Source organism: Leptonychotes weddellii, chromosome 7 (assembly GCF_054177405.1).
Source record: "Leptonychotes weddellii isolate Sample4059 chromosome 7, ASM5417740v2, whole genome shotgun sequence".
Classification (NCBI taxonomy): Eukaryota; Metazoa; Chordata; class Mammalia; order Carnivora; family Phocidae; genus Leptonychotes; species Leptonychotes weddellii.
The window spans coordinates 89,035,599-89,063,579 of NC_138375.1; the positions used below are offsets into that span (position 1 = coordinate 89,035,599).

General features: G+C 42.5%; 2 protein-coding genes and 1 non-coding gene across 6 annotated transcripts in view; 2 read left to right on the forward strand and 1 right to left on the reverse strand.

The window, feature by feature from the left end:
• Positions 1-550: 550 nt before the first annotated feature.
• The window catches only part of AGGF1 (angiogenic factor with G-patch and FHA domains 1), a 72,348-nt gene continuing 44,917 nt past the window's right edge, over positions 551-27,981 (reverse strand). The window contains exon 15 of one of the 3 annotated variants that reach the window (XM_081826708.1): positions 551-788. The gene's annotated coding sequence lies outside the window, so the exon portion shown is untranslated. Of the gene's footprint in view, positions 789-16,885; positions 17,536-27,981 lie in introns of those variants that run through there. The other 2 variants (XM_006735412.3, XM_081826707.1) reach the window with 2 other exon arrangements.
• LOC102736363 (zinc finger BED domain-containing protein 3) lies at positions 12,830-25,986 on the forward strand. 2 transcript variants are annotated; one of them, XM_081826709.1, is made up of 4 exons: positions 12,832-12,960; positions 18,838-18,988; positions 20,415-20,551; positions 21,430-25,986. In XM_081826709.1, the coding sequence occupies exon 4, from the start codon at positions 21,444-21,446 to the stop codon at positions 22,152-22,154; it is 711 nt and encodes a 236-aa protein (XP_081682835.1). In that variant the 5' UTR covers positions 12,832-12,960; positions 18,838-18,988; positions 20,415-20,551; positions 21,430-21,443; the 3' UTR covers positions 22,155-25,986. The 2 variants fall into 2 exon arrangements, with proteins under 2 accessions (XP_081682836.1, XP_081682835.1); XM_081826710.1 differs by lacking the exon at positions 18,838-18,988 and having other exon boundaries at positions 12,830-12,960.
• Positions 18,591-18,728, forward strand: LOC115941615 (small nucleolar RNA SNORA47). The gene has a single exon (XR_004076356.1). It is a non-coding gene; the product is annotated as a small nucleolar RNA SNORA47 (small nucleolar RNA).

Consider the following 27,981-nt stretch of genomic DNA (forward strand, 5'->3'; position numbering starts at 1 on the left):
TCAAAGGCAACTGGGTACATAGCATGTATCTGAAACGACTGATTCCATCTCAGTCTGTGGTGGACAACTGGGATCCATTCTCCAACTCTCAGAGCACCATCTTGGAATGCCCCTAGAAAGTTTTGGCTAGTATTCATTCCATCTGCCTTGCTATCCTTCAACAAACAGCAATTATGACATCTCCAACATGAAACTGGGGTGCAGATTACTTATTATTTACAGGCAGTCCTTATAATTAGCTATTAAGCGTCAAGTGCCAAACCCCAATGCAAATCTACTCATCAGAAGACAATTAATTAAACTTGACTTTCTCATTAAAACCTATAGTTTTCCTAAACTTACATTCAGATCATGGATTCCATGTGATGAATGTCACCTTAAAATTTGTCTCATCAGTCAGAGCACTCTATTTTATCCCACAGAATGGGACAAAATATTTGCAATACATACATCTGACAGAGAACTTGTATGCAGAATACATAATGAACTAATACAATTCAACTATGAAGACAGAAATCAATTAAATATAGGCAAAATATTTGAAACAGACTTCACAAAACAAGATATATTAATGACCAATAAACACATGGGAAGACTTCAACATCAATAGCCATTAGGGAAATGCCAATTAGGGATGCCTGGGTGGCTCAGTCAGTTAAGCATCTGCCTTCAGCTCAGGTCATGATCCCGGGGTCCTGGGATCGAGTCCCACATCGGGCTCTTTGCTCAGCAGGGAGCCTGCTTCTCCCTCAGCCTGCTGCTCCCCCTGCTTGTGCTCTCTCTTCTCTCTCTTTGACAAATAAATAAATAAAACCTTAAAAAAAAAGGAAAGAAAAAAGAAAAAGAAAATGCAAATTAAAACCAAAATGGAAAAAAAAAAAATGAGGTACTACTTCACACCCACTAGAATGACCAAAATGAAAGAGACAGACAGTATTAAGTGTCAGTGAGGATGTGGATCCCTGGAACTCTCACACATTGCTGGAAGGAGTGTAAAACATTACTGCTACTTCCAAAAACATTTGGTAGTTTCTCACAAATTTAAACATATACTCACCATATTACTCAGTAATTCTACTTCAGGTATTTATCCAAAAGAAATTAAAATATATATCTACACAGGGACGTCTGGCTGGCTCAGTTGGAAGAGCATGTGACTCTTGACCTTGGTGTTGTGAGTTCAAGCCCCACATTGGGTGTAGAGCTCACTTAAAATAAATAAATAAATAAATAATGTTAAAAATATATATACATATGTATATGCATATATATCCACACAAAGACTTGTACACATATGTTCATAACAGCTTTTTCAAAATATATACAATAGCCCCAAACCAGAAACAACCCAAATGACCATCAACAGGGGAACAGATAAACAAATTGTGGTATATATAACTCAGCAAAAAAAAAAAAAAGAATCCACTGATACATGCCACATAGGTGAATCTCAAAAGCATTATGAAAAATGAAAGAAGCTTTCACATTCCATTTATATGAAATTCTAGAAAATGTAAACTTTTCTATAGTAACAAAAAACAGATCAGTGATTGCCTAGGAGTGGGAAGAAGGGAATATTTACTGAACAGGATATAAGAGAATTTGGGGGAGTTATGGAAATATTCTGTATCTGGATTTAGGTGGTGCTGACATGTTTGTATACATTTTTCAAAACCCACCAAACTACATTTAAAATGGGAGCATTTAATTGTATATAAATTGTACTGTAAAATTCATTTTAAAAAACAATAAAACACAAGCTCCTAAATGCTCAACTAGCTGCCCATTGTCACCTAAGACATAGGGTTTCAAAGGGGGCATCTACTACCCTGAGGCCCCTCTAGACAAACATGTCCCTGGCTCCCAGGCCATCATATAGTCTCTTACCACGGTGGATAGGACTAGCCCCACGTGAACCCCAACATAGGGACTGGACCAAAGGTTTGAGGGCCCTCTGTGCTCCCCTCACCCTCAGATCCCACTTAGCTTTCTCAGGGGAATGAAGGGTACTTCCTCCCAAGCAGGGAGCTCAGCTGGTCTCAGGAGGAAGGGGAGGAATGGTATAAGGAATAGAAGATATCCTTGTCCTGTTTACAACTCATTCAGGGACGACCATCATGGTTTATTGATGACTCACGCCAGGCTGAACATCGGGGTGAGAGTTTTCCACATGCTATCGTATTCAATTCTTGTCCTAACCCTAAGCATGACTCCCTCTGTTAGGCCAGTTTAGAAAGGAAAAAGCAAAGGAAGCAGAGAAGCTAAGAAACCATTCCAAGCTTTCAGAGCTAGTATATGGCAGAGCTGAACCCAAGCAGCATGATGTCAAAGCCTGTGTTCTTAACACTGCCTTTGCTTGTGAGCTAGCTCTGCTTCCGACTGCTCGTGCCCATCCTTCCCCTCATCACCCTGCCTAAAGTGCACATAGCTGGGGGCAGGCCCAGAGGACAGGGTTCTGAACAAACAGGACCCAGGCCCAGAACATGGAGTCCTGTTCTCCTCCCTGCTGCAGCTACATCAAGAGTGCCCAAAGTTCAGAATCATATTAAGTCATTTTCTCTATAATTCAAGTACAGAAGTACTTTTGAGAGTCATACAGCATTCCGGCTATTCCTGTGTACTATAAATATGTAATTTATGGGGAAAATGGGAACTCTGTGTCACATTCAAACTGAGAACTATCTGAAAGAAAGGACAAAAATATCCCATCCTATTGAGTCATGGGGAAAAATACTTACAGTATATCATAAGAGTAAATAAGAATGTAAAAACAGCTTCTGTTTGGAAGTGCAAATCAAATGTTAATGTGGCCTTGAGTTTATTTCAAGTATTTTTCATGAAGCATTTTCATTTTCACAACTCGTTAAGTCCCCCATATTAAACCAAAGTCAAATGATTTTAGATGCCTACTTGAAAACCCTTAAGATCAATGTATTCAACTCCCTTTGAAAAGAAGAAACAAACTGCAACTGTTCTTTGAAAACAGATTATCACGGCATATAGATCATTAGTCACTAAAGAACAAGATCCTTGAGCCCCGGGTTGATTTTTCTTTGCCTGGCACAAAGCTCAGTGTGGGGTGGACACCTCATTTTTCTTGGCCCAATGCCCCTTTTTCTCTGAGTCAAGTAAGAGTGGTCAAACCCATCCCCCTGACCACACAGGGGAGAAAACCAGCCCAGCCGGGTCTCAACGTGTCCTGTCCCAAGATTCTTCATACTTCCACTAAAGAAAGAGACTGAACAGGGACCCGAGATCCCAAGAGTTGCTGGTGCTGTGTTTCTGGCTGAGAGGGGAAAGTTGGTCTGAGAGAAAGAGCCCTCAGGCCTTTCTTCTCTGAGTGGGGATGCCCCCCAGCCACCAACTGGGTACCTTCCAGGGATTTGGTTACATGTGGGATCACACATCACAGACAAGGCACCGTGGATCTAGAAGGTACCTGTGGTCTATCTCATTCTTCTCAGATCCAAGCTAAAAGCACAAAATCAAAGCATTCTTAGCGGCCATTTATAAAAAGTAGCCATAGTTTTCAGCTTCTATTCTGCCTCAAGTACCCTGGGAGACATTTCAGGCCATTCCTATCATGTAATCCTCCCAACAAATCTACAGGGGAAGGAAGCTACTATTATCATCCCCCTTTTACAGAGACACAAACCAAACAAAACTGGATGCTGAATATTTTGAGATCTTTAGTAACTTGCCCACATTCACACCATCACTACTAGCCTTTTGCCCTTACTCTGAGGGCAGCTGTAACACTGTGTGGTCTAGACTTGAACTCCTCCTAACCATTCTTGTGTAGGCATGAATTATAAAAATAAATCTAAACTAAAAGCCTCGTACGAATGTTCTCATTTAAAAACAACAACAACAACATGGAGCTAGTAAGTGGGCAGCTGAACCCAGTGTCTAGAGCTGACCCAGCAAGCCCATCAAACTGGAAATTTCATTCACACACGGTATTGATCCTATACATGGGCACCAGGGAGGGCAGCTCAGGGCAGAACTAAGGAAGAGCCTTAGATTTTTACAGAATGTGCCTTTTTGAAAATATTTTTTCCTACTGTGGTGCATGTACATATAACTTACCATTTAAGCCTTTTATTTATTTATAGACCTTATTTATTTATTTTAGAGAGAGAGAGAGAGCATGAGAAGGGGAGGGAGGGACGGAGAGAGAGGGAGAAGCAGACTCCCCGCTGAGCAGGGAGCCCCATGCGCGTCTCCATCCCAGGACCCTGGGATCATGACCTGAACCGAAGGCAGATGCTTAACTGACTGAGCCATCCAGGTGCCCCAAGAAGAGAGATTCTTAAGCAGGCTCCCGGCTCAGGGTGGAGCGTAACATGGGGCTCCATCTCACGATCCTGAGATAATTACCTGAGCCAAAATCAAGAGTCGGATGCTTAACCGACTGAGCCACCCAGGCGCTCCTCCATTTTAACCCTTTTAAAGTGTATGCTTCAGTGGCATTAATACACTCACATTGCTCTGCAACCGTCCCCACCATCCATCCCCAGAACCTTCTCATCTTCCTAAACTGAAACTCTATGCCCATTACACATTAACTGTCATTTCCATCCCACCCCCACCCCAGCCCCTGGCAGCCATCCTTTTACTCTGTCTTTATGAACTTGACTACTCTCAGTACCCCATGTAAGTGGTATAGTATATGCTTTGAATTTTCAACTCCTCCAAGTACTTACTGAAACCGACTACTTGTCCAGCACTGTGCTAGGCCTTATGAAGGAATATATAAAACATGAGATCCAATTCCTGCCACGGAGATCATTATGCAGCCAACTCTTGTATAACACAGTTTGTACTGTGCAGGTCCATTTATATGTGGATTTTTTTTTTTTATCAATACAGTACTGTAAATGCACTTCTCTTCCTTGTGATTTTCTTAATATTTTTTCTCTAGCTTACTTTATTGAAAGAATATAATATATAATACACCTAACATACAAAATATGTGTCTGTTGACTGTTTATGTTATTGGTGAGGCTTCCAGTTTGCAGCAAGCTATTAGTAGTTAAGTTTTGGGGAAGTCAGAGTTATATGCAGATTCTCAACTCCGAGGGGGATGGTCAATGCCCCACCCCCTGTGCTGTTCAAGGGTCAGCTGTAGTTGAGCTGTGAAGGCAAGCCTAGATTCTAAGAAATGATGTGAATGTTCACATGCTTGATACCAACTGGAAGACAGGAGCAATGTAGGGGAGAGAGATCCTTATAAGCTGGTATAGTCTAAGAAAGCTTCATAGGAGTGATGACTTGAGGAATGAGAAAGTTTGGTTCGGCAGAGAGGAAGATTCTGGATTAATGAAATCATTCACAAATCCAGGCAGGCTGGATCTTCCCAAGAAGTCAGAGCCAAAGCCAATGGGCCACAGCATTCTGATCCAGTGTCTCTGAGGAAAGGATGGTAAACACTAGGTCTGTGAATCAGACTTCTGGTTGTATCCCCAAGATACACATGCAATGGTTTCCTTTTCTCCTACTGCAAAAGAGACACAAAAGAAAATCAAACATTCCTTGTTGTTGTTATTCTTTATAATTATCTCAGAAAATAGCCAAACCAGCTCTTTTGTGCAAGTTTGTCTTTTTCCGTTGGCAAAAGGAGCTGGTAGGGACTTCTGAAACTTGTGTGGAGTGTCTGACAACAGGGTCAGGTCCCGTCAACTCTGACCACCGATGGGGACATGGCCCTCTGGAGTTGTGGTGAGATAAGCCTCCAGATGCTCACTTTAGCCAGTCCCACAGGCCATTTAAACAAGCGGTCCACAACACCACCCCAGCCCTGCCAGCACTTTGAGCAACTGGCCGAAGGAGCATCACCCAACAGATCACTTTCTGAGCATAACCCTCACTAGGGACTCTGTGTAAGAACAGGAAGGCCTGCATCGCTGCATCATATCCCTTTGTTTTTTCTTGTCTGTTCTTTCTCCCCTTTAAGATGTGGTCGTAAAGGGGCGCCTGGGTGGCTCAGTTGTTAAGCGTCTGCTTTCGGCTCAGGTCATGATCCCAGGGTCCTGGGATCAAGCCCTGCATCGGGCTCCCTGCTCGCTTCTTCTCCCTCTCCCACTCCCCCTGCTTGTCTTCCCTTTCTCACTGTGTCTCTCTCTGTCAAATAAATAAATAAAAATCTTTAAAAAAAAAAAAAAGATGTGGTCGTAAAAAAAAAAGTAGTCCTTATTTTATACATAAACATTCCTTACTGTGTCTCACAGCATATAGTTTTGATTCTGACTGTCCATTCAACTGTATGTAGGTTAACAGAAATTGCAAATGTGGGGCCAAATGAAGCAGCCAGAAAATGTACCATGGGCCTTTATGAGGAACTTGGCAACTCTAAGAGAAGAAAAATGTAAAATGGTAGCAAGTGGGTCCTGTAAGCCTCCCACAGTCATAGGCATAGAGTAGTCCATGGTGAACGGGTGCACATAAACCACAACAGAATACAGGATGGGGAACTAATGGATTCTGAAAAGGTATTGAAAATCTGAGATGAATCCTAGTACAATTCCTTCCTAATAGTTCTGAGAACTAGAAATCATTGTCTCATGCCTCCCTGAGTGTTCCCATAGGAGGGGCTGCTACCCATGTTTTCCTCTCGTTCCAGTGACCTGGAAAAGGCCACCCTGGGGAGCACTACTTTCTAGAGGTGAGTACATGGGGGTGTTGCTGTCTGAGCAGCAGCTCAGTCTCCTCAGGTACACCAAGGCAGGTAACAGATGTCAGGGAGATAGGAGAACTACAAACCATGTTGGAGCTACTTATTACTAACCCATCGTACATTCTCTTGTTTATTACTTTCTGCTACATATTGAACAGGTTGAATCTCAAGAAGATCTCAGTTCTGACCCACAATATTGCAATAGTCCAACTGGCCTACTGGTCTCTAGTATGTTTTCTTCAAACACATTTCCCCTACTTCCCCAAAGCGGTATACTTAAAATACAAATCTCACTATTAACGCTCTTGCTTAAAACTTCCTCCAGGATAAACTTCAAGCTTAGTTCACTATGTTTCAAGCAAAAAGAAATGTGTACTTATACGTAATTACAGTGAAAATGTCGAGTTTCAAAGATATTTTTAAATAATTACAGAGGTCTTCAAGCAAAAAGCCATCCAATGAAATAAGCTTAAAGTCTATGTTAACATGTTTTCTAACACTGGATGATAGAAAATGATAAAGATAAAAAAATGAGGAAGTTGGGTCTGAAAAAGCCAAGAGGTAAGGATTGAAAATAGCCCACTATGTAGGAATAACTTTTGTTACAATTGTAATTACAAATATAAAATGAAGACATTATATGAAAGACACACATTCATAGTTAACAAATTAAGCCTCTTCATTTTGGCAAGCATTTCTTTCTTACTCTCCCTGCTGCCCCAGACCTGCTTCCTGTGATCACCTCTCAGACCACCCACATTTAGCTCTTGTCTCAGTCACTGCATTTGGGGGAGCCCCAGCTAAGAAAGTAGGTACCAGAGTGGCTCCAGAAAGTAGAAGCTCAAAAATTCTGAACCTCCAAACCTCAGGATGGGATTTTGGAACTGGATTATTTAGCCCTCTGATGGTAACAAGGACCCCATTTCTATGGGTAAGGGCGTGATGATACCCTTGGTGTGCTGTAACTGAAGGATAAAAGTTCTCAACTGTAATGGATTAAGATGAGGAACAGATGAAAGAGGAAATGCTGGTTTATTCAGTAGCTTTGGCTGATCCTATAAAATATATACATCTAGAAGCAGCTAGCCTGATACACCATTAGAACAGTTTATTAAACGTCAGTTAAGGTGTCATTTGGGGAATGATATCCCATGAGGTTAGGGCACTGGCCTCTAGGATAAATTGTATACATTAAATCAATGATATATGGGTCTGTGTCCCCAGTAACTAGAATACATGGATTCTGAACACTATATAAGTTTCCAAGCACCACAAAACCTGGATCCAAAATTGTCTATTAATATGGGTATTATAAGTAGCTAGGTCAAATGAAATCTTGCCACTTGCAACAACGTGGATGGAGCTAGAGTATACTGCTAAATGAAATAAGTCAGAGAAAGACAAATATCATGTGATTTCACTCATACGTGGAATTTAAGAAACAAAACAAATGAACAAAGAAAAAAGAGACAAACCAAAAATAGACTCTTAACTATAGAAAACAAACTGATGGTTACCAGAGGGGAGGTGGGTGTGGGGATGGGTGAAATAGGTGATGGGGATAAAGAGTACAGTTATCATGATGAGCACTGAGTAATGTATAGAATTGTTGAATCACTATATTATACACGTGAAACTAATACAACACTATATGTTAACTATATAGGAATTAAGTAAGTAAATAAATAAATAATTTCTTAAAGGTCGCTAGATCATACCCTTCTCCCAATCCTCAGCTCTTCAAACTACGTCCCACTTTTCTCTAGGTCGGCTAAGCTGTAGGCAGCTGCTAACCACTTCTCCCACTCCCCCACCCCCACACACACGAGTAATTCTGAGAACACTTTTCCAGCCAATCTTCCCCATCCCATTGCCCATTCCTGCAACTCTGTTCCCCAAGTTCCAGGTCTGATTTTTCTTGGCAAACTTTTCTTCCTCCCTCACTTCCTCTCCTGTCTTCCTTCCTGCCTGCCCTCTTCCCTTCAGATTCTGCCAAGAGGCATACAATTAAGAAAAAACTAAGTAATCCAGGGAATCAGGACAAAAGGAAAATAAAAGATTAGCACAAAGAAAGTTGACCATATGGAACTGGTAGGTAAGTGTTACAAGTTGAATTGTGTACCCCTCCCTGCAAAAAAAGGTGTTGACATCCTAACCCCAGGTACCTGTGAATGTGGCCTTATTTGGAAATAGGATGTTTGCAAAGGTAATCAAATTAAGAGAAGGTCATTAGGGTGGGGTTTAATCCAATATGACTGGTGCCTTTATTTATTTATTTTTTTTAAGATTTTATTTATTTATTTGAGAGAGAGAGAGTGCACTCGCGCCTACGAGCGGGGAGAGAGCAGGGGTGGGGGGGAGGGGCAGAGGGAGAGGGAGAAGCAGACTCTCCGCTGAGCAGGGAGCCTGACATGGGCTTGATCCCAGGACCCTAGGATCATGACCTGAACCAAAGGCAGACACTTAACCAACTGAGCCACCCAGCCGCCCCTATTTTTTATTTTATTTTTTTAAGATTTTAAGTAATCTCTACACCCAATGTGGGGCTCGAACCCACAACCCCGAGATCAAGAGTCACATGCTCCACCAACTGAGCCAGCCAGTCTCCCCCAACATGACTGGTGTCTTTACAAGAAGAGGGAAACTTAGACACAGATACACAAGGAGAAGGGCATGTGACAACAAAGGTAGAGACTGGAGTGATACAGCTGGAAACCAAGGATGGCTGGCCACCACCAGAAGCTAGGAATAGGCAAAGAAGGATTTTCCCTACAGGTTTTAGACAGACTATGGCCCTGCCGACACCTTGATTTTGGACTTATAACCTTCAGAACTGTGAGAGAATAAATTCCTATTGTTTAAGCCACTTAATTTGTGGTAATTTGTTACAGGAGCACTAGAAAACTAATATAGAGTAGGCATCCCATATATTTGACTCTTAGTCTCTTCCTAGCAGCTGAAGCAGGAAACTGTTACATGATCCACAGGGCCCACAGGATTAAAAGATCCTTATTTGTTCAGGGGATACAGAGCTTTTCATGACGCTGAGAGTTCAGAGAATGGTCTCCACTGGGTCCTACAGAAAAAAACTTCAGGAATCAATTCACGACTATAGTTGATGACATCATGACACTTGCCCCAATAATAAATTTTATGCAGCTATTTCCTACAAGGTGCACATCCAGGAATCAGAAATGAAGAAGAGACATTATTACCAACTTCACAGAAATAAAAAGGACTATAAAGGAATACTAGGTACAACTGTATACCAACACATTAGATAACTTGGATGAAATGGACAAATTCCTAGAAAGATACAAACTACCAAAACTGACTCAAGAAGAAAGAGATGATCTGAGTAGACTTAAATAATGAAAAGATTGAATTAGTAACCAAAAAACTATTCATAAAGCCCAGGCCCAGATGGCTTCACTGTGGAATTCTACCACTTATTTTTTTTTAAGATTTTTTTAAATTTAGTTTATTTGAGAGAGACAGAGAGAGCAAGCGAAAACAAGGCGGGGAGGGGCAGAGGGAGAAGCAGACTCCCCACTGAGCAGGGAGTCCAATACGGGGCTCGATCCCAGGACCCTGAAATCATGACCTGAGCCGAAGGCAGACGCTTAACCGACTGAGCCACCCAGGCGCCCCTCTATCAAACATTTAAAAAAGAATACCAATTCTTCACAAACTCTTCCCGAAAAGAGAAGAGGAAGGAATACTTTTCAACTCATTTTATAAGGCCAGTATTACTCTGACACCAAAACCAGACAAAAACGTCACAAGGAAACTACAGACCAAATGCACATATAGAACGTACCAAAAGAGTATGTTCCAAGTACACAGCTCTATAATTTTATGTCTTTGAGGTAATCTCCATAAACAGTCTTCTCATGATGGGTTTTTGGTAAGGTCAGACAGCAGATTTCAAGGCTATAATCTTTGGGAAGCGTCTGGGGGGTAAATGTTCTGTGTTACCAATGAAATGCAGGTCTTTATGCTTTGCCAACTTCTAGAGCAGGGGATAGAAATGAGGTCTTCCAATGAAAACGAAATGTTATTTATTTATTGTTAAATGGTTGACGAAAGTTAGGGGAACTGCCACTACCAAAGAAAGAACTAAAGAGCATTTTTCATGCTGAAACTTGAACAAAGAATGTGGGACAAAGAAGAGTTATTAGATATTTGAGATATATTTTATAATTTATTTAAAATTTAATTTAAGGGGCGCCTGGGAGGCTCAGTCCTTAAGCATCTGCCTTCGGCTCAGGTCATGATCTCAGGGTCCTGGGATCGAGCCCCGCGTCGGGCTCCCTGCTCAGCGGGAAGCCTGCTTCTCCCTCTCCCCCTGCTTGTGTTCCCTCTCTTGCTGTGTCTCTCTGTGTCAAATAAATAAATAAAATCTTAAAAATAAATAAATTTAAAAAATAAAATAAAATAAAATTTAATTTAAAACTACAAGAAAGAGATTTTAGCTTATAAGGAAGTTTAAGCATTGACTCAAACACAGAAAAGACAGGCTCCATTTCTCTGGACTTCAAAAATAAATCCAAAACACATCTTGCTAGGATAACAAACATGTAATTCCAGGAGTCCAAATCCTACACTTTTTCAAGTCTTGCTCAAATGTTGCCAGTTAAAAAAAAAAATGTAGCTGTTTTCAAATTAGTGTGGCGCTTGAAAGTTTCCTTTTACATCATTTTCCATTTTCTTCTTTGAGTTGCATTTATCTTACTATCTTACTGAGTTATCTCTAGAATCTCCAGACTCCTACTCAGGTTTAGAATAGTGCTTTGCTCATAACCAGCACTTACTAAAAACTAATGAAAATACCATGTATCTCATTACATGGTCAGTCTAAAGCCAAACGGATTTTTAAAGTATTCAAAGTAATAAAGCCTCCTGTTAAAAGAATTGCCAGATACAAAAATCTTTAAAAATCTGTTTTTGAATTAAGCAACAAATAAGAGATGACTTAACCAGATTCATTTATACTAGTTACTATTCTTTTAATTGATGTCCACAGCAGTAAGTGTCCTTCTGAGAAGAAAAATGTCAACCTAATAGTTTACTTTCACTTTGCAAAATTATCCCTTTTAAGATACCCAACCAGTTTCTTCTGAAACCATTCTTGGAATGGTAGGGAGAAACTCCATTAATGGACTTTGACACTTAGACATTTTTCTAATTTATAGAAAAAAATGAGGTTGAAAAAAAATTACTTGAACCGAAGCATGTAAAGTGGATTGTAATATTGTAATCACTAATTCCCTGTCCTCCTTTTAAAAGGATTATATAATCTCTGCCCATTGTTATACGACTTGCAAGGTTTCTTTTTTTTTTTTTTTTTGAGAGTACACTTTCTGGCCCCATTGACAGCAAGTTTTGCCATATGACTTGCTTTGGCCAATAAAATGTGAACAGAATTGGGGTGCTCAGAATGTGAGCTGTTTTGTTTTAGGAGCAGCATGTGCAGGTGGTGTATAAGAGCTGATTGTAACATTTCCAGAAATTTGGCAAGTCACTTGTTAAACTTGTTAAAAGTAGCTTGAAATCAGCCAAGGTGGGAGTATTTACATCATGGAAATAACAAACACTATAAATCAGGACTCTTTTTCCCTAAAGTTGGTTCCAGCACACGGTGAAGTGAGTGTATCCCCCCAAAAAAGTTGATCTTTCAACCTGGAGCCTGGAGTAAAGGAAACTAGTGGAATAGATGTAGCAGATGTAATTTGCTTGAGAAATGAATCTTTCTTATTGTAAATCACCGAGTTGTAGGCGTTGTTACCTCAACATAATCCATCGAAAGCTGATACACTAGCGTTATTAAGTTCTAGAACACCAATGAGCCCTGTCCAGACCTTGGTTCGGCGGGTTTCTTTTAACAACTTGAACCATCAGATACCTTGAACCTGAAAGGATGCAAACTGCACTCAGACTCAAGACAGGAATCCAGGTCTTGGAAGGTTAATGTATAAGTATAAAATAAAAATTACATTTTTAAAAAGCACTAAACAACTGCATCATTTTTCAACCTTGGCAAACGAGGTCTGTCACTCGTGGACCTGGATGGCTAAGGAGTGACTCTCCAGCCCTTTCCCCTATAGGTCACATGTTACCCTCCCCCTTTCACCCCCAGATGCGTGAATTGAGCGCTGTGTCTTTAAGGGATACGCGCGGAGGTTTCTGCACAGAACAAAATGTCTGCGAGGATCCTGGAGGGGACCCGCGATCCCAGACTTCTAGCCCGCCTCTTGCTCCTGCCGCGCTTTGGGGGTGATGGGGTGAGTGTGCGCCGCCACGTAGGCGGCCGCGCTCCCGGAGGCCTGGGCGGGTCGCGGCCCACCAGGGGCTGGGGGAGAAGTGGGGCGGCGAAGGGAATGGGGACCAGTCCCGGGCCTCGGGGGCCGCAGGTGAGCCAGCAACCCGCAAACGCCACTGTGCGCTATTATCACAGGCTGGCTTGCGCACGGGCTGCCGGACGTGCCCTTCCTTCTCTGTGCTCAGGTTGTCCCTAGTATAAAAGACGCATGTGGCCCCGGATTCTGCCTAAAGGCACTGTTCAGCTTCTTTCAGCACCTCGTTTTTGCTCCCAGTCTCCTTTCAAAAAAGTTATTTGAGAATATCGAAAATCATCTGCTTTCCTAAGTAAAATTGCCTTTTTGCAGTCAGACTTTTAACAGTGGCAAATGGTTGCATGCCCTGTAGTGTGCTCTTTCTCTGAGACTTTCTTAATGTTTCTCATTTTGGAGAGGAGAAGCTAAATACGAGCCAAATGCTCAAACAGGAATCCCTGCCCCCATCTCCATGGTGCTCAAACAAAAGAATTTTCCGATCCTCTCTGAGTATAGAGAAGCAGTTTGCTGTAACTACTGACAGTAGCCAAATGCCCGAAGCTTACCAAACAAAATTATTTTTCCTTTCTTGAAAGAAAAAAATAACTACTATCCAAACTTCAAATTAGCCCAGACTACATGAATATGGCGTTAAACAGAAGCTATTGTAAAAAAAGCTTAATAAATTGACATAATTAGGGTAATTATTTTATGCACTTTGTGTTCATGTATTATTTGTACACTCTTTTTGGCCAAAACTAGCTTGAGGCAAAGGACAATAAAAAGTATGCAACAATGTGTAAAATGGCCAAGAGTCAAAACAAGGTAATTCTCAATTAAAAATTCTTTGTATTACAAAGGACTTCAAAGTAGGGCAGCTTTAAATTCCTGTAATTCATATTAAAGTATGCGTTTTACAAGACAAAAGGAATCAACACCCTTCTTTTGAGGAACATGTATTAAAGTCATGTAGACCTAAAATAAAGGTCCAGTTTAGGGTAGAAGCTTTTCATTTTTAAAAATGCATTAATTAAGAATACATCTGGCCTTTTAGCTAATGGTAGAGGTATCTAAGAGTTTGGCTTAACACATTCAGAAAACATCTCTGACTCATCATACAATTAGATGTGGGTCCAGTACATTTTTTACAGTCCATGTGTAACATTTATCTAAGTATTTTCACACTTACCCATGTATTGCCTGAGCTAAGTATCCACACTTCACAGTTTGGAGGCATTTTTTTGCTTTTTCACTTCATCTAAGTCTTCAGCCTTGTGATTCCAGACTAATTTTTCTGATTGGCTGGATCTGTTTATAAATAGATGAATCCATGGTAGTAAACTAATATTTCAAAGAGATGGACAAGTAACAGGTGAATGAATTGTGGTTTCCTTGATATTTCAATTGTCAAGGCTAATTATTTATTATGTTCTGCTTTGATTAAGTTACTGGTGGGTGAAGTAAATGAGACTTTCTTAATGTTTCTCATTTTGGAGAGGAGAAGCCAAATAGGAGCCAAATGCTCAAACAGGAATCCCTGCCCCCATCTCCATGGTGCTTTTAGTGTTTCCACCCAAGTCTGTGTGGATTTCACATTAGTGTGAATTTCTTACCTAAGACCCAGGCTCAAAGTCAGGTATTTGTTTACAACTCTGCCAGATTAATCCATCTGAAGTGATTAGCCTTGGCTGTGGAAGGACAAACAGAGCTATAGTTCATTTGCTATTCCCTTTTGAGAACATTGCCTCGTTCTTTGGCCTTTAGCCTGCCTAATATTTTGTATGTGTTCAAGCATAAGTATAAAATAATAAAATTAACTTCCGTGGGTATTTTATAGGATGATTCTTAATGTTACAGTCATATATTATATGTATGTACACCCATATTTACACAAATTATTCATCTGGGTTTTGATCTCCCTTATTCTCTATATTGGTATTCAGGGAGAGGATACTGAAGAGTCTGGGTTTTAATCTGATAGATTATTAGAAGACTATAACTTTGGAGAACTGCAAATAAAACTTCAAATGCAGTTTGAAATAATTAATGTGAATTTATGATCTTCCACAGGCTTAAACTTATCATTCCTTCCAGATAATGGATACTCAAATGAAATTCACTATGGGAGAGTTTAGAGGTGTGGTACCAACAATACTACTCTCCCCCTTCCATGAAATAACTAAAATCTACTTTTCTCTCAGCTTTTTCCCCTTCCCCGAAATTGGACTAAAACATTTCCACTATTAAATTAATTTCATGCTAGCTAGTTTAATTTAGCATCAGGAAATATTTTTTTTAAAATATGAGCTTCGGGCGCCTGGGTGGCTCAGTTGGTTGGGTGACTGCCTTCGGCTCAGGTCATCATGATCCTGGAGTCCCGGGATCGAGTCCCGCACCAGGCTCCCTGCTCAGCAGGGAGTCTGCTTCTTCCTCTGACCCTCTTCCCTCTCGTGTTCTCTCTCTCTCATTCTCTCGCTCTCAAATAAATAAATAAAATCTTAAAAAAAAAAAAAATATGAGCTTGGAAGCCTAGTTATAAGACTAAAGAATTGGAACTTTATGAGAGTCAGCACTAGTGGCAATGTGTTTTTTGTGAATTTGGGGCCCTGAAGGAGGTCAGGAAGGGAAGAGATGCTGAAGCAGGAGTGTCTGCTTGAACATTTGTGTTAGGGCCCCCAAGACCCACCCTTTCCTCAGTATGGACATCGCGTGATGGAATTCACCCTCATGAGTGAACTGTGCTCTGACCTTTAGCATATGTATCAGAATTATTGCTGGAAGCGTCTCTCCCCACCAGACGGTGAGCTTCTGGAGGGGATGGAATATGTGGTTCTCTTGTTGGCATCCTGGGCAGGCAGCAAGCCCTTGTCTGACCTCAGATGAGCAGGTGCACAATGAGCAATTCGAATGAGAGTGGATGGAGTGAATGGATTGTAAGCAAAATCATCACATTCACTGGCACCTTTCTCGTAATTTAAAAACTGTTTAAGAAAAAATTAAGGGAGCTCTTATTTTTCATTTTCTTCATGTTAGCTAACCATGTAGTTAATAGGTGTGCGTTTTTCTTGGTTACTTGGTAAGGAAGTAATACATATTGCAGGGCTCCAGGTAACCAGACCTCACCATTATTTTCTACCTGAGACAGGAGCGACCTATTTTGCATGAAAGTCAATTTACGAAATGAAAATAAATTTGGTTGGGGAGGGAAGGTGGATCTGTGATTCTTTTTTGCTTTTTATATTAAAAAATCCTCGAAAGAATTTTTCCAACTTAAACTGTCTACTCTACTGAGTAACAATGTCAAAGAGAAATAACACTGTCTTTAACCACTAAGATTTAATGTGAGTGTGTCTGAGCAGTAAATACTGGTAGCTTCTTTTTGTTCATGCCCTGAAGTTATATAGCACTGGAGAATCCAAAAGCGAGATCATTTGCATTATTTGATTTCAGCCACAGGTTTAGAGGCAGATAATCTTATCATTTTCCTTGACAGATGGAGAGATTGGGATTTAGTGAGCTGGGTCTAAGAAAAGTAGTCAAGTTCATTGCATTGAAGGCAGCATCCCTTGAGTGCCTGCCTGTGCCAGGGGGATGGGGCAGGTGGGCATTCCTCCCAGGTACCTCCATCTCTTATGAATACAGAATCTCCTTCTGTTCAAGCAGGGCCAGCAAACCTCCTGACGCCGAGCAACCTCACACACTGGGGTCCCTCCAGGGCCAGATGGCAGTGCTATGCCTCACGGGACTGTCCTCTCCAGTCTCCGTAGTTCAGGCTGCCTGGCCCAACATGGACTCACGGGCCTGAGGATTGTTTTAGAAAATTACTTTGTATTTACATTGTTGGGGAGCTACTCTATGAAGGCGTATACACAGATTGTGTCTTTCCATAATGTCAGCTTTATTGAATCATAAAGCAAGGTTAACATAATTGTAAAAGCAGGTTCAGAATTCCAAACTCAATGACATTTCACTGCGCATTTACCTTGGCTTCATATACAACACACAAAACAAAGTACAATATAAAAGTCACATAACAAACAAGATAAAATAGGGTAAGTTAATGAACCCAATGCAAAGTCAGTCTACAAGCACACAGATGAGATGAGGTCTCGACCGGTGTGGGTCCACTCAGTGCTTCCTGCTTAGTATGTTCAAGCAGGGGAGGATCTCTATTATGTTCAGAGATCAACTGGGCAGGACCTTCGGTGGCAGTTGCCTTTCTGATGCGGTCAGACGTGGAAGGGTCAGTGTCTGGAGAATATGACAGTTTGCTGCAAAAATCTTCCCTTTTTAAAGGAGTTTGATCAGTCTAGCCCTTCCAGACTTCGGATTCTACCAATCATCAGTTCTCGGTTCATCCAGGCTCTCTTGGCTTTTCTGGTCATCACTTCTGGGTGCCAACAGGCTGTGAAGAGTTTTAGTGATACTTATTCTCAGCTCATCACCCTTGTCTGCTTTCCTCATTCATGACATCACTGCTTGATGTGAGTGACTCCATCTCGCTCTCCACATTATGTGTAGATCCTGCCATATACATAGTCTACCTAAATGTATCCACAAATGTGCATGCTTTCTTAGGACCTTTTTACTCTTCCTTCTGTGTTTACTTCTTCCCTTTCTCTTTTCACACCAGCTGCCACTCATCAACCGACAGTGTATCTTCCTCATTTTTCTTCACATATATATATAATCTTTATATATCCTACGCAGATCTGTATATTATTTAAGAATAATGATATCATATTATACATATTTTTCTGCATTTGGCTTTTCTCCCTGAAGAGCTCCTTCAGAAATCCCTCTAGGTCTTCTAGCAGAGCTCCAATCCATCCTTTTTAATGGCTGCACAATATTCCCAGGTGTGAACACACATCATTTACCCAGCCATTCTCCAGGTGACAGGCATTCCCGTGTTTCCAGTTTTTTGCCATTCCAGATAATACTGTAATAAACATCCTAATACATAATGCTTTATGTATTAGTACTTTTAGTTCTACAGAATAGATTCCCAAGAAGGGGATCCCCGATTATATCTATTTTTAATTAACAGAAATTGCCAGACTGCTTTCCTAAAAGCTTCCACATCTCCACTAGTAATGCATGAACATACCCTTTTCTTTGCCTCCCTTCTAGCTTTGGCTGACAGACCTCTTCGTTTTTGTTAGTGTGATGGATCTAAAATGAGACCTTACTATTACTTTAATAGCACTTCCCTGAATGTAAGTGATGTGAATCTTTTCACAAATTTCTTGGCCATCAGATTTTGTTCTTAGGTCATTTGCCTACTCGTATTTCTTGCCCATTTTTTTTTATTGGGTTGTTTGTCTTTTTCTTGTCAGTTTATAAGAGCTCTTTGTGTATTAGGGTTGTGGCTGAAGTTGCTGAGGCCTCTGTCCCAAGCCAAGATAGCTGACTAGGAGGCTTCTCTCCCTCTGTACTATAGGGATAGTTGAAACAAGCCCAGGGGTTGTTTAGCAGAACTAGGAAGGCTATGATGACCTATGGCCACAGACTGCTGGTCACTGTTTAAATACTTAGTCTGAACAGAAGACTGTATTGAGCCAGGATGTAGCTGTGTGCGGAGGACTGAGAAGGTGAGGCAGTTCAGTACTGTGCTGCCTTCTACCGGTTAAGACCTCCGAGAGTGAAGGCCTGCCAAGGCAGAGGATGTCCCTCTGCCGCCCTTGGAGGGGCAGCGCTGTGCTGGCCGACATTTACAGTGCTGCATGTCCCTGGCTCAGATGAGGCAGTCCACTAAATTTAAAGGATTAAGACATCAAAATCAGTGCTTCTCACTCTTTGTTTCCACCCTCGCTCTTACAACAGATGGCATTCATGTATGTGGCACTCCTCTGGGCATCCCAGATTTTGAAGAAACCCAGAGACATCTTGCAGGGAGGTAAAGCATGACAGTAATTGGTCACCCTGGCACTTTTAGGGGCACATCAGTAATGATCACTCTCAGACTCTGACACAGGTAAGACAGTCTGCAGCTTATATATAGTTTTCAACCCCCAGCTCAAGAAAGCATTATCAGAATGCAAAGCAATAGTCTTGATATTATAGAAAACCTTTAAATCTCTTTTAATTTATAAAAATACAAGAATTCATAATCCTATTCTCTCCCCTTTGTGTCTATCTAGTAATAAAAAAAGGAACTCTGTAAAGAGAGGATTCTAATATAGAAGAAATGAAATTCTAAAAAAAAAAAAGAAAAATTTTAGGTAAATTTAGGTTACCAAAAACAGTTTCTAATACTAAAATCTGGTCTGTTTACTAACCATAATGTTACATAACCATAATGTTTACTAAGCATAAAAAAAAAATTATCCTTGAAAATTGTAACTCCCCTCTTCATCCTATTACTCCCCCTTTGGGGACTTTGGGGATTTAGTAAATCTCTTGCAGGAAATGTAGCCTTTTAATTTCCAAAGACTTTTTATACTAATTAGCTTTCATGAGAAACTATATTCAAATCAATGCCCGTTGTATCACAAGATATGTAAATAGCTAATTCTTTTGTTAGAAGAGGACTGGTACTTGTCTTTTTTGATGATTCTGGTAAGTTTGTGACCTTTTTTTAAAACATGAGTGATATGTTTAACGTGATGCCTGATCCTGACTAGAACAGCTTGGTGGGGAGAAAAACGAGATTTAGAAAACTATAACGTATCTGTAACAAGACTCTTAGCAACTGAAATAAAAGCTTACACTAAACACTACTACTATTATAGCAACTTATTTTTCCTGTTCCCAACTGTGTCTTCTGTCATTCCCAGTTACGTTAAAAAAAAGAGATTCTGGAACTTTTATCATCTCCACAGCTGTTGGTTCAAAACCTGACAGTACAAGTGGACACTGGCTATCTCACTATGTATCTTGGCCTTGATTTTCCCCCTGAAATAAATTCTCAGAAGACCTCCAAGTCTGCCACGTGTTCTCTTATTATTTTTAAGTTTTCAAAACAAATTTGTTTAGAATTACACATTTGGTCCTTTGTGAAGTTACTTCCCGAAGACTAAACTTCACCTTTTCTATCCCTCCTTGTTTGATAGGTTATTTCTGTGATAAACTGTTTTAATAGGAAAGACTTTGCAATGATAGTCACTGGGTTGTGTGTGGATCCTTTCAACCACAGATATTTGCTGGACAGAGAAGAAGCTATTACTTTTATTTCCTTCCTTAATTAAAAGCATTGACAAAGCTTTTTATCTTTTAAGTATATAGAGGAGATGAGCAATACAGAAAACTTCTTTTTGTTTTATAACTGGAGCAACTACGACAGGGCGAGAAAAAAAAAGAACACTAGAATAACATGGTGCTAGCCAGTATTCTGGTATCTGTTTAGGGGGCTGTTTACTGAATTTCTTTAACTCACTGCCTGTCCTCTGAATTCATCCTAGCACTGCTGATGGTTCTTTAGAACTCAGGATTCATGCTACAGTGTTGCTACCTGACAACTGACATTGGCTGGAAACTCTGAGGCAATGACAGGGACCCCCCAAGGCCCACAGGACATGGCCTACCAACTAATTTAAAGGTAAAAATTCAGAAAACTGCTTTGTATATTTGTTTTCCTAAGTATGTATATTTTTAAAACGTTTTGGTGTTTTTTTAGTACTGCCATTTTCCTCATAAGCACGTTGTTTTTTTTTTTAAAGATTTAATTTATTTATTTGACACAGAGAGAGAGAGAGGGGAATCACAAGTAGGCAGAGTGGCAGGGAACGGCAGAGGGAGAAGCAGGCTTCCCGCGGAGCAGGGAGCCTGACACGGGACTCGATCCCAGGACTCTGGGATCATGACCCGAGCCGAAAGGCAGACGCCCAACGACTGAGCCACCCAGGTGCCCCATAAGCACGTTGTTTTTAAAGTCACAAAACAGAGACTTGTATTTTGAAAAAAAAATTCCTCACTGAAAGGTCTTTAAAAGGCTGTTCACCACGGGCACTTATACCCCTCAAGTTTAAGAAACAAATCGTTAGTTTCCAAGGCTTTCTTTCCTTTTGGCTCGTTCCAACAGTTTGTTCCCTAACACTGAGAGCAGCAAACAAAATGAAGCTCTTACTCTGAGAAGAGTATAACCTTTTTAAAAGAGAGCGAAGGAGACTAGTTAAAACTCACACATACAGCACTTATTTAGCTGGTGCTTCCCATTTCCCTAGTATCAGTACCTGTGAGCTGGGGACCCGTCTGATCTTGAAGAGCGCTCCTAGTTAAGGGCAGAAGGGCTGGACAGGGCTAACATTTCCTGAGGACTAAACCGTTAATAGTATGAAAAAGAAACCCAGGTACCCGCAAACGAACCGTCGGATTTTTATGTGTAACAAAAAGGCCGCCACCTCTGGCCGCCGAAGTTGTGCATGCGAGTGTGTGTTTAGTCGGGTGGCTGTCCTTACCTTCTCCCTCGAAACGCAGGCGCGGCGGAGAGAATGCGGAGTGACGAGCTGACGGCGCCCATGGACGACACCGGCGGGCCAGACGACGCGGCGGCGCGGGGCGGCCCGTTCCCCGGCCTGGCTCCGGCCCCTCCCGGCCGCCTGGGGGCGCCATACTGCGAGGCCTGGGGCTACTTTCATCTGGCCCCCGCGCGTCCGGGCCACGCCGCGGGCCAGTGGGCCACCTGCCGGCTGTGCGGGGAGCAGGTGAGCCGCGGCCCGGGCTTCCACGCGGGCACCCCGGCGCTGTGGAGGCACCTCAAGAGCGCGCACCGGCGGGAGCTGGAGAAGAGCTCCGCCCGCCGCTCGCCGCCCGCCGTCCCCTGCCCGGCGCAGCAGCCGCCGCCGCCGCCCGGGCCCGCCGCGGCCGCCGAGGGCGACTGGGCGCGCCTGCTGGAGCAGATGGGCGCGCTGGCCGTGCGCTGCAGCCTGCGTGAGCGCGAGCTGGCGCGGCGCGAGGCTGCCGTGGAGCAGGGCGAGCGCGCCCTGGAGCGGAGGCGCAGGGCCCTGCAGGAGGAGGAGCGCGCGGCGGCCCAGGCGCGGCGGGAGCTGCAGGGCGAGAGGGAGGCGCTGCAGGCGCGGCTGCGGGAAGTGAGCCGCCGCGAAGGCGCCTTGGCCGCCGCCTCTGCCCCGCTGCAGACTCCGCTCAAAGAAGAGCCCGAGGGGGAGAGGGACGGCTTCATAATCACCAAGGTCCTCCTGTAGGCTCGCTTTGCGACCCCAGTCCCTCCCATGCCAGCGCTACTCCAAGTGTGGTCCGCGGACCGGCCTCACCTGGGACCTGAATTTCAGGCCCGCCGACATCTCCAAATGTGGGCCCTTGAGAAGCGCTTCGGAGGCCGAACCAAAAATCACTAACGCTCCGTGGCCCCCCCAGGATGCCTGGGAGCACAAGCTCCAGTGGCCTCCTTTGCTGTTGGCCTTTAGGAGCCGGTTTTCTTCCCACCGCCTTTGGAATGACAGCTCGAGCAACTTCGTGAGACTAGGTCACCCGGAGTCTCGTACGCGGTGACTTTGAAAGGACAGAAACTTCCTTGTGTACCAAAGACTATCATACTACGTGCCTGTACACCAGCCAGGGCAACCCAGGGTGGAGGGGGCTTGGAAATGAGGATAAAGCGTTTTATCCAAGAAGAGTTTTACTCCTTTCCCAATGAATAAATCTTTGGTAATTGGTTTGCCCAGCACGAAGTTCTGAAAAGGGGGCCACTTAGCTTCCACAACGGCTCTTTACCCTGTCCTCTCTGGTGCCTCATTGGCGCAGTCTGAGCGAACCCCTGTGTACTCCCCTCCCAGCTTGCAGACTATACCAAGTGCACCCTGTCCCACCCCAGCTGTTTTCTTTCCGTTTCACACCCAGTGTCAGCTGTAGTGAGTTTCCCCACTTTCCCAACTCACACTCCCTTACTAGCAAAACATGACCTACTCCCCCGTTAGGAAGGGAACTTGGTTTCCCACATCTCCACAATCCTCGCTTCTGGGTCACAGTAGAAGGAAGGCATTCCTCCCATCTGAGGCCACCTCTGTCTCTTTTTCTGTTCCCATCCATTCCTCTTCCACCGTTACTGGACCTTTGCTCCATTATTGTTTCTCCTTTCTTCTGACTTATTCCCTCCCTTCCCCAGACTACTCTTCCTCAGCAACAGGCTGCCGCCACTGAACACTATCCAAGGGGGGCCCAGTTATCCCTGCTGCTTATACTTCCTCCCATACGTCAATTCTTCACTAGTGGTCAGCTTCCCATCCTACCCTGGACCCTTAAGAGCTGAACATGATGATTTATTTTCAGCCTTTGTCTTGCTAGTACAATGACACCCACATACACCCTCCACCTAGACTGAGCAATTGTTAATATTCTGCCTTATTTAATTTTTTGGCCCTCTGCCCCAAACATGCATCGCATTTCATCCAGAAATATTTCACCATATATATCTCCTAATAGCATCTAAAATAATTCTTAATCAAAATTCCCCAACTGTCTCAGAAATGTCTTATCTTTTCTAAAACAAAACAAAACAAAACAAACCAGGGTCCAATCAAGGTTCATTCATTACTTTTTGATTATAACTTTGTCTCTTTTAGTCTAGAACAGCTCCCTTATTTTTTTTTCCATGACATTTTTGAGAGTCCCAGCCATCTGTCTTATAGAATGTCCTTTATTCTGGGTTTGTCTGATTGTTTGCTTAAGCCAATTTATGCACTCATTCTTGGCTCATCTACCTCTGTGCCAGTGACTCCTGGCTAACTCCAGCCTCGAGTGTTCTTCCCAGTTCAGTCCCTCATGTCCAACCCCCTGCTGCATGTCTCCCCCTCTACTTGTATATCCTGCCACTGCTGAGGAAAGGGCAAATCTGTTCAGTTCCACATTCCCACCCCTTACCCAAGAACTAACATTTACTGGGCTCTTAAAATGTACAGGTACAGGGGCACCTGGGTGGCTCAGTTGGTTAAGCAACTGCCTTCGGCTCAGGTCATGATCCTGGAGTCCCGGGATCGAGTCCCGCATCGGACTCCCTGCTCAGCGGGGAGTCTGCTTCTCCCTCTGATCCTCCCCCTCTCATGCTCTCTGTCTCCCATTCTCTCTCAGATAAATAAATAAAAAATCTTAAAAAAAAAAAAATGTACAGGTACATACTGCACACTGCATGCATTATGTCACTTCATTCTCATAGCAGCTCCCTGAGGAGGTATTAATACTATGCCCATTTACAGCTAAGGAAACAGATACAGAGGCGTTAAGTAGCTTCTACAAGATCACAGCTGGTAAGTAGCATTGAGATCCAAATCCAGTCTCTACCTCCAGATGCGCTGTTCCTGGCTGCTGTACTGTCTCCCTTGCTAGTCACTGAGCTGACACCAAGTTTCCTCCCTCTCATTCCAGGTAATATGTCAGTGACATTAACATGCACTGAGCATTCACCATGTGCCAGAGCTGTGCTGAGCTTACAAGAATAACTGCCTATCATGCAGTAACCCCATGACATATGCCCATTTTGCAGAGGAAGAGATAGGCTCAGGGAGCTAAGTAATGTTGAGGCAGAGTGGGATTTGAACTCATGTCACTGAATCCTAGGTTCCTGTTTCTACAAAGTGCCACACCTGTCTTCCTTCTGATGCCACCTGTCAACCTCAGGCCTCATTTATCATTCATCTAGGGTTCATCTTCCCATCCTTGTCTTCCCCAACTGTCCCCTTCCTAACACTCAATTTGACCAAAGGAACTGTTCTAAGCCAACACTGATTGTATCACAATTCCTGCTCAAAGGCACCCCAAGATCACCCATCATCAATAAGCTTCGATTTTGTAGCCTGTCATTCAAGTGCCCCCACCCTGCTGCCAGTCTTATCTGTCCCCTCTCCTACCTATACTATATGCTCCAGCCCAACCGGACTCCTTGTTCCTCCTGACATGTCCTCATTTTGGCTCCTCCATGCCTGTTTGCCTTCCCTCCACTTAAAAGGCCCCTTCAATCTCTGAGTATGAAGAATTCCACCCATTTTCAAAGACCAAGTTCAAATTCAACTGCTTGCATGAAGTTTTCCTTGATTACTCCTTATTTAGAGATGATTTTTTACTTCTCTGGACTCCTTGGCATTTTATAATCTCATAACACTTCGAACAGGCCATCTGGCATATGACTCTATGGGTTCTTGTCTTCCCTCTCCTGCCAGACCTGCACCCTTGGGTTAGCCTTCTATTCCCACAGTGCTTTGTATATAATAGCTGCCCAATAAATAAATTTGAGGCATTGAACTCAGTGTTTTGAAGGTTTTACAAGTTAGTTTTCCCACAGTTACTAATATAATTATTCATTTATCTTTAATTCTGAATAGAATTCATAGCAGAAAAAAATAGCTTAGAAGGAAATAGCAGTGATAATTTAAGCTGTTTAGTCAATAAAGATTTAGTAAGTATCCATTATTGCGCTGTTTGGTTTGAATCCAAATTAGTATATCACTACTAGTATGTCATTATCAGGAATGTTTTTCTTAAAATGTTTTTCATTACACAAGTAACACAAATGCAATGCCCCAATCTAGGAAGAAATCAGAACATCCCCCAAATTCCTGTCACCAATAAAACTGCTACAAACATTTTAATGTATTTTATTCTTCTGTCTTTCACAATCTTTACATTATCCTAAAAATAGTATGTTATTTCTTTAAGTACTGAAATATAACTACTTCATGTGGATGTGTAACTTGGGCTATAAGAGGAATTTGAACTTTTTAGAAGAAATCTTCTGCAAATGTTACTCTTCTATTTCACCAACTGTTAGAACTATTAATATCAGCAAAGACTGACTTTTAGAATCGCAATTGCTTCCTCAAGAAAGATAAATAATGGGAGCACCAATAGCCTGTTTAGCGGACGGGGGAATAGTTAGCCTGACTAGTAACTTAGTGCTGGCTGTGGGAGTTAAGCAAAGAGATTTTACTTTCTGCTTTATATACTTCTGTACTGTTGTACTTTTTTTATACCAAGCATGAATTACTTTCATAATCAAAAATAAAATTTACATTCCTCAAATGAGAACTCCTGACCATGAGCATTCCACTTTCTTAGGTAAAATAAACAAAACCCAACACAAGGACTGTTGTAATCCCTACTTTTAGAGAAGCCTAGAGAGAAATGCAGCCCTTGTCCAGTCTAACACTATCATTTGACAGAAGAGAAAAATGAGCCCCAGAGTGGCTTGCCCACTATCAGGAGATAGTGGCTATGGTGGTCACCTGACTCCAACCTCAACAGATATTGTGCCTCTTTGGCCTTAAAGACTTCTGCTGGCTCATCTGTGAAAGCCCAAGGGCTGTCAGGACCAATAAGCCAAGCTGGCCTCCAGAGGACGTAGAGATGGGTTATGGGGACTGCACTGGTCTCCTTGCCTGTGACCCAGTCGACTCACAGAGAGCTGTCATTGCTGATGGGTGACAGTGACACACCTTGCCTAGATCAGCAGGGCTTCTCTGACTTCTGTGACTGGCTTACTAATAGAGCCACCCACGTGCTGCCTTTGAGAGCAAGCACACAGTGGGAGGTGGATGGCTGGAATGGGGATGCAGAATGCCCTGAACCCAACTCCTGAACTCCTGCCATGATGTAAAGTGATCAGTCACTTCTTTAAGTTTAAATTTGGCAGAGAGGAGGGGGAAGCAAAGCAGGGCACTGACAACCAAAGTTGAAACAGCTAGAGCCCTTTATACACCTAAGCTGTCATCCATGGAGCTGGAGAGGGAAGAACTGGTTTGGGCTTTCTATTTTAAATAGCTGTCCATGTCTTTAACATCTTAGAAGGGATTCATAAAGACTGGACTTTTGTTTTGCTGCCACTCAATAGGGAATTCTATTTCTAAAGGTTTGAACTTCTTACCTTTCCACAACCTAAATCTGCTTGTCTGCAAAATGGATGAGGTGATCATTAAGGTCCTCTTTGGCTCCAACATGGTATGATTACATGAAATACTTATCAACTGCCTTTGAGTCAATGAGTTGTTTGGTTTAATTGATTTTCTTGGTCACTGCAAATTTAGAAGTAAATGTTGACAGTGACATGCGTATTCTCAAAAATAACAGGAGTGTATCAAAGTTCTTCCATAGTAGTGAAGTACTAACTTTATCATTCACTCCCTAGAACTGAAGATGTGTGCAGCAGTTATGAGTATGCTCTGTTGTACCCACTCTTTTGTCCTCATGACACCCTGCAGGCAGGGCAAGTATAATTTTCCATATTTTACAAATGAGGCCATACACTTCAACAAGGTGAAGTGACCTGCTGAAAGACAACAGCAGATTGGAGGCTGGAACTCAATCCATGGATCCCGGTCATACCTGGGGCCAAAAAGTTGCACTTCCTCCCAGGCCTCCCTTCTGGTCCACCTCTTGACCAGTGCTATCCTGGCTGGAGTGCCTACTGACACTTGGGTTGATGTTGGCTGCTTTCCACCCACAAGCTCTGGTGTTGGGGGTAAGCCAGACTTTAAGGAAGTGAGGTTGGCCATTGTATTAGTTTGCTATTGCATATGTAACAAATTACCACAAACCCAGTCCTAAAAACAACACAAGTTTAGGGCGCCTGGGTGGCTCAGTTGGTTAAGCGACTGCCTTCGGCTCAGGTCATGATACTGGAGTCCTGGGATCGAGTCCCGCATCGGGCTCTCTGCTCAGCAGGGAGTCTGCTTCTCCCTCTGACCCTCCTCCCTCTCATGCTGTCTCTCATTCTCTCTCTCTCAAATAAATAAAAAATAAAATCTTTAAAAAAAAAAACAACACAAGTTTATTATCTTATAATTCTGCAGGTCAGAAGTCTGAAATTGAACTCAGTGTCAGCAGAGCTATGTTCCTTTCTAGAGGCTCTAGGAGATGTTTTTTTTGCCTTTTCCAGCTTCTAGAGGCTGCCCACATTCCTTGGCTTGTGGCCCCTTCTGTCAAGGTCAGCAAGGGCCATTCTTTCTCACATTGCATCACTCTGCTACCCTCATCCACATTAAATGGACCCTTCTTATTTTATGGTCAGTTGGTTAGCAACCTAAT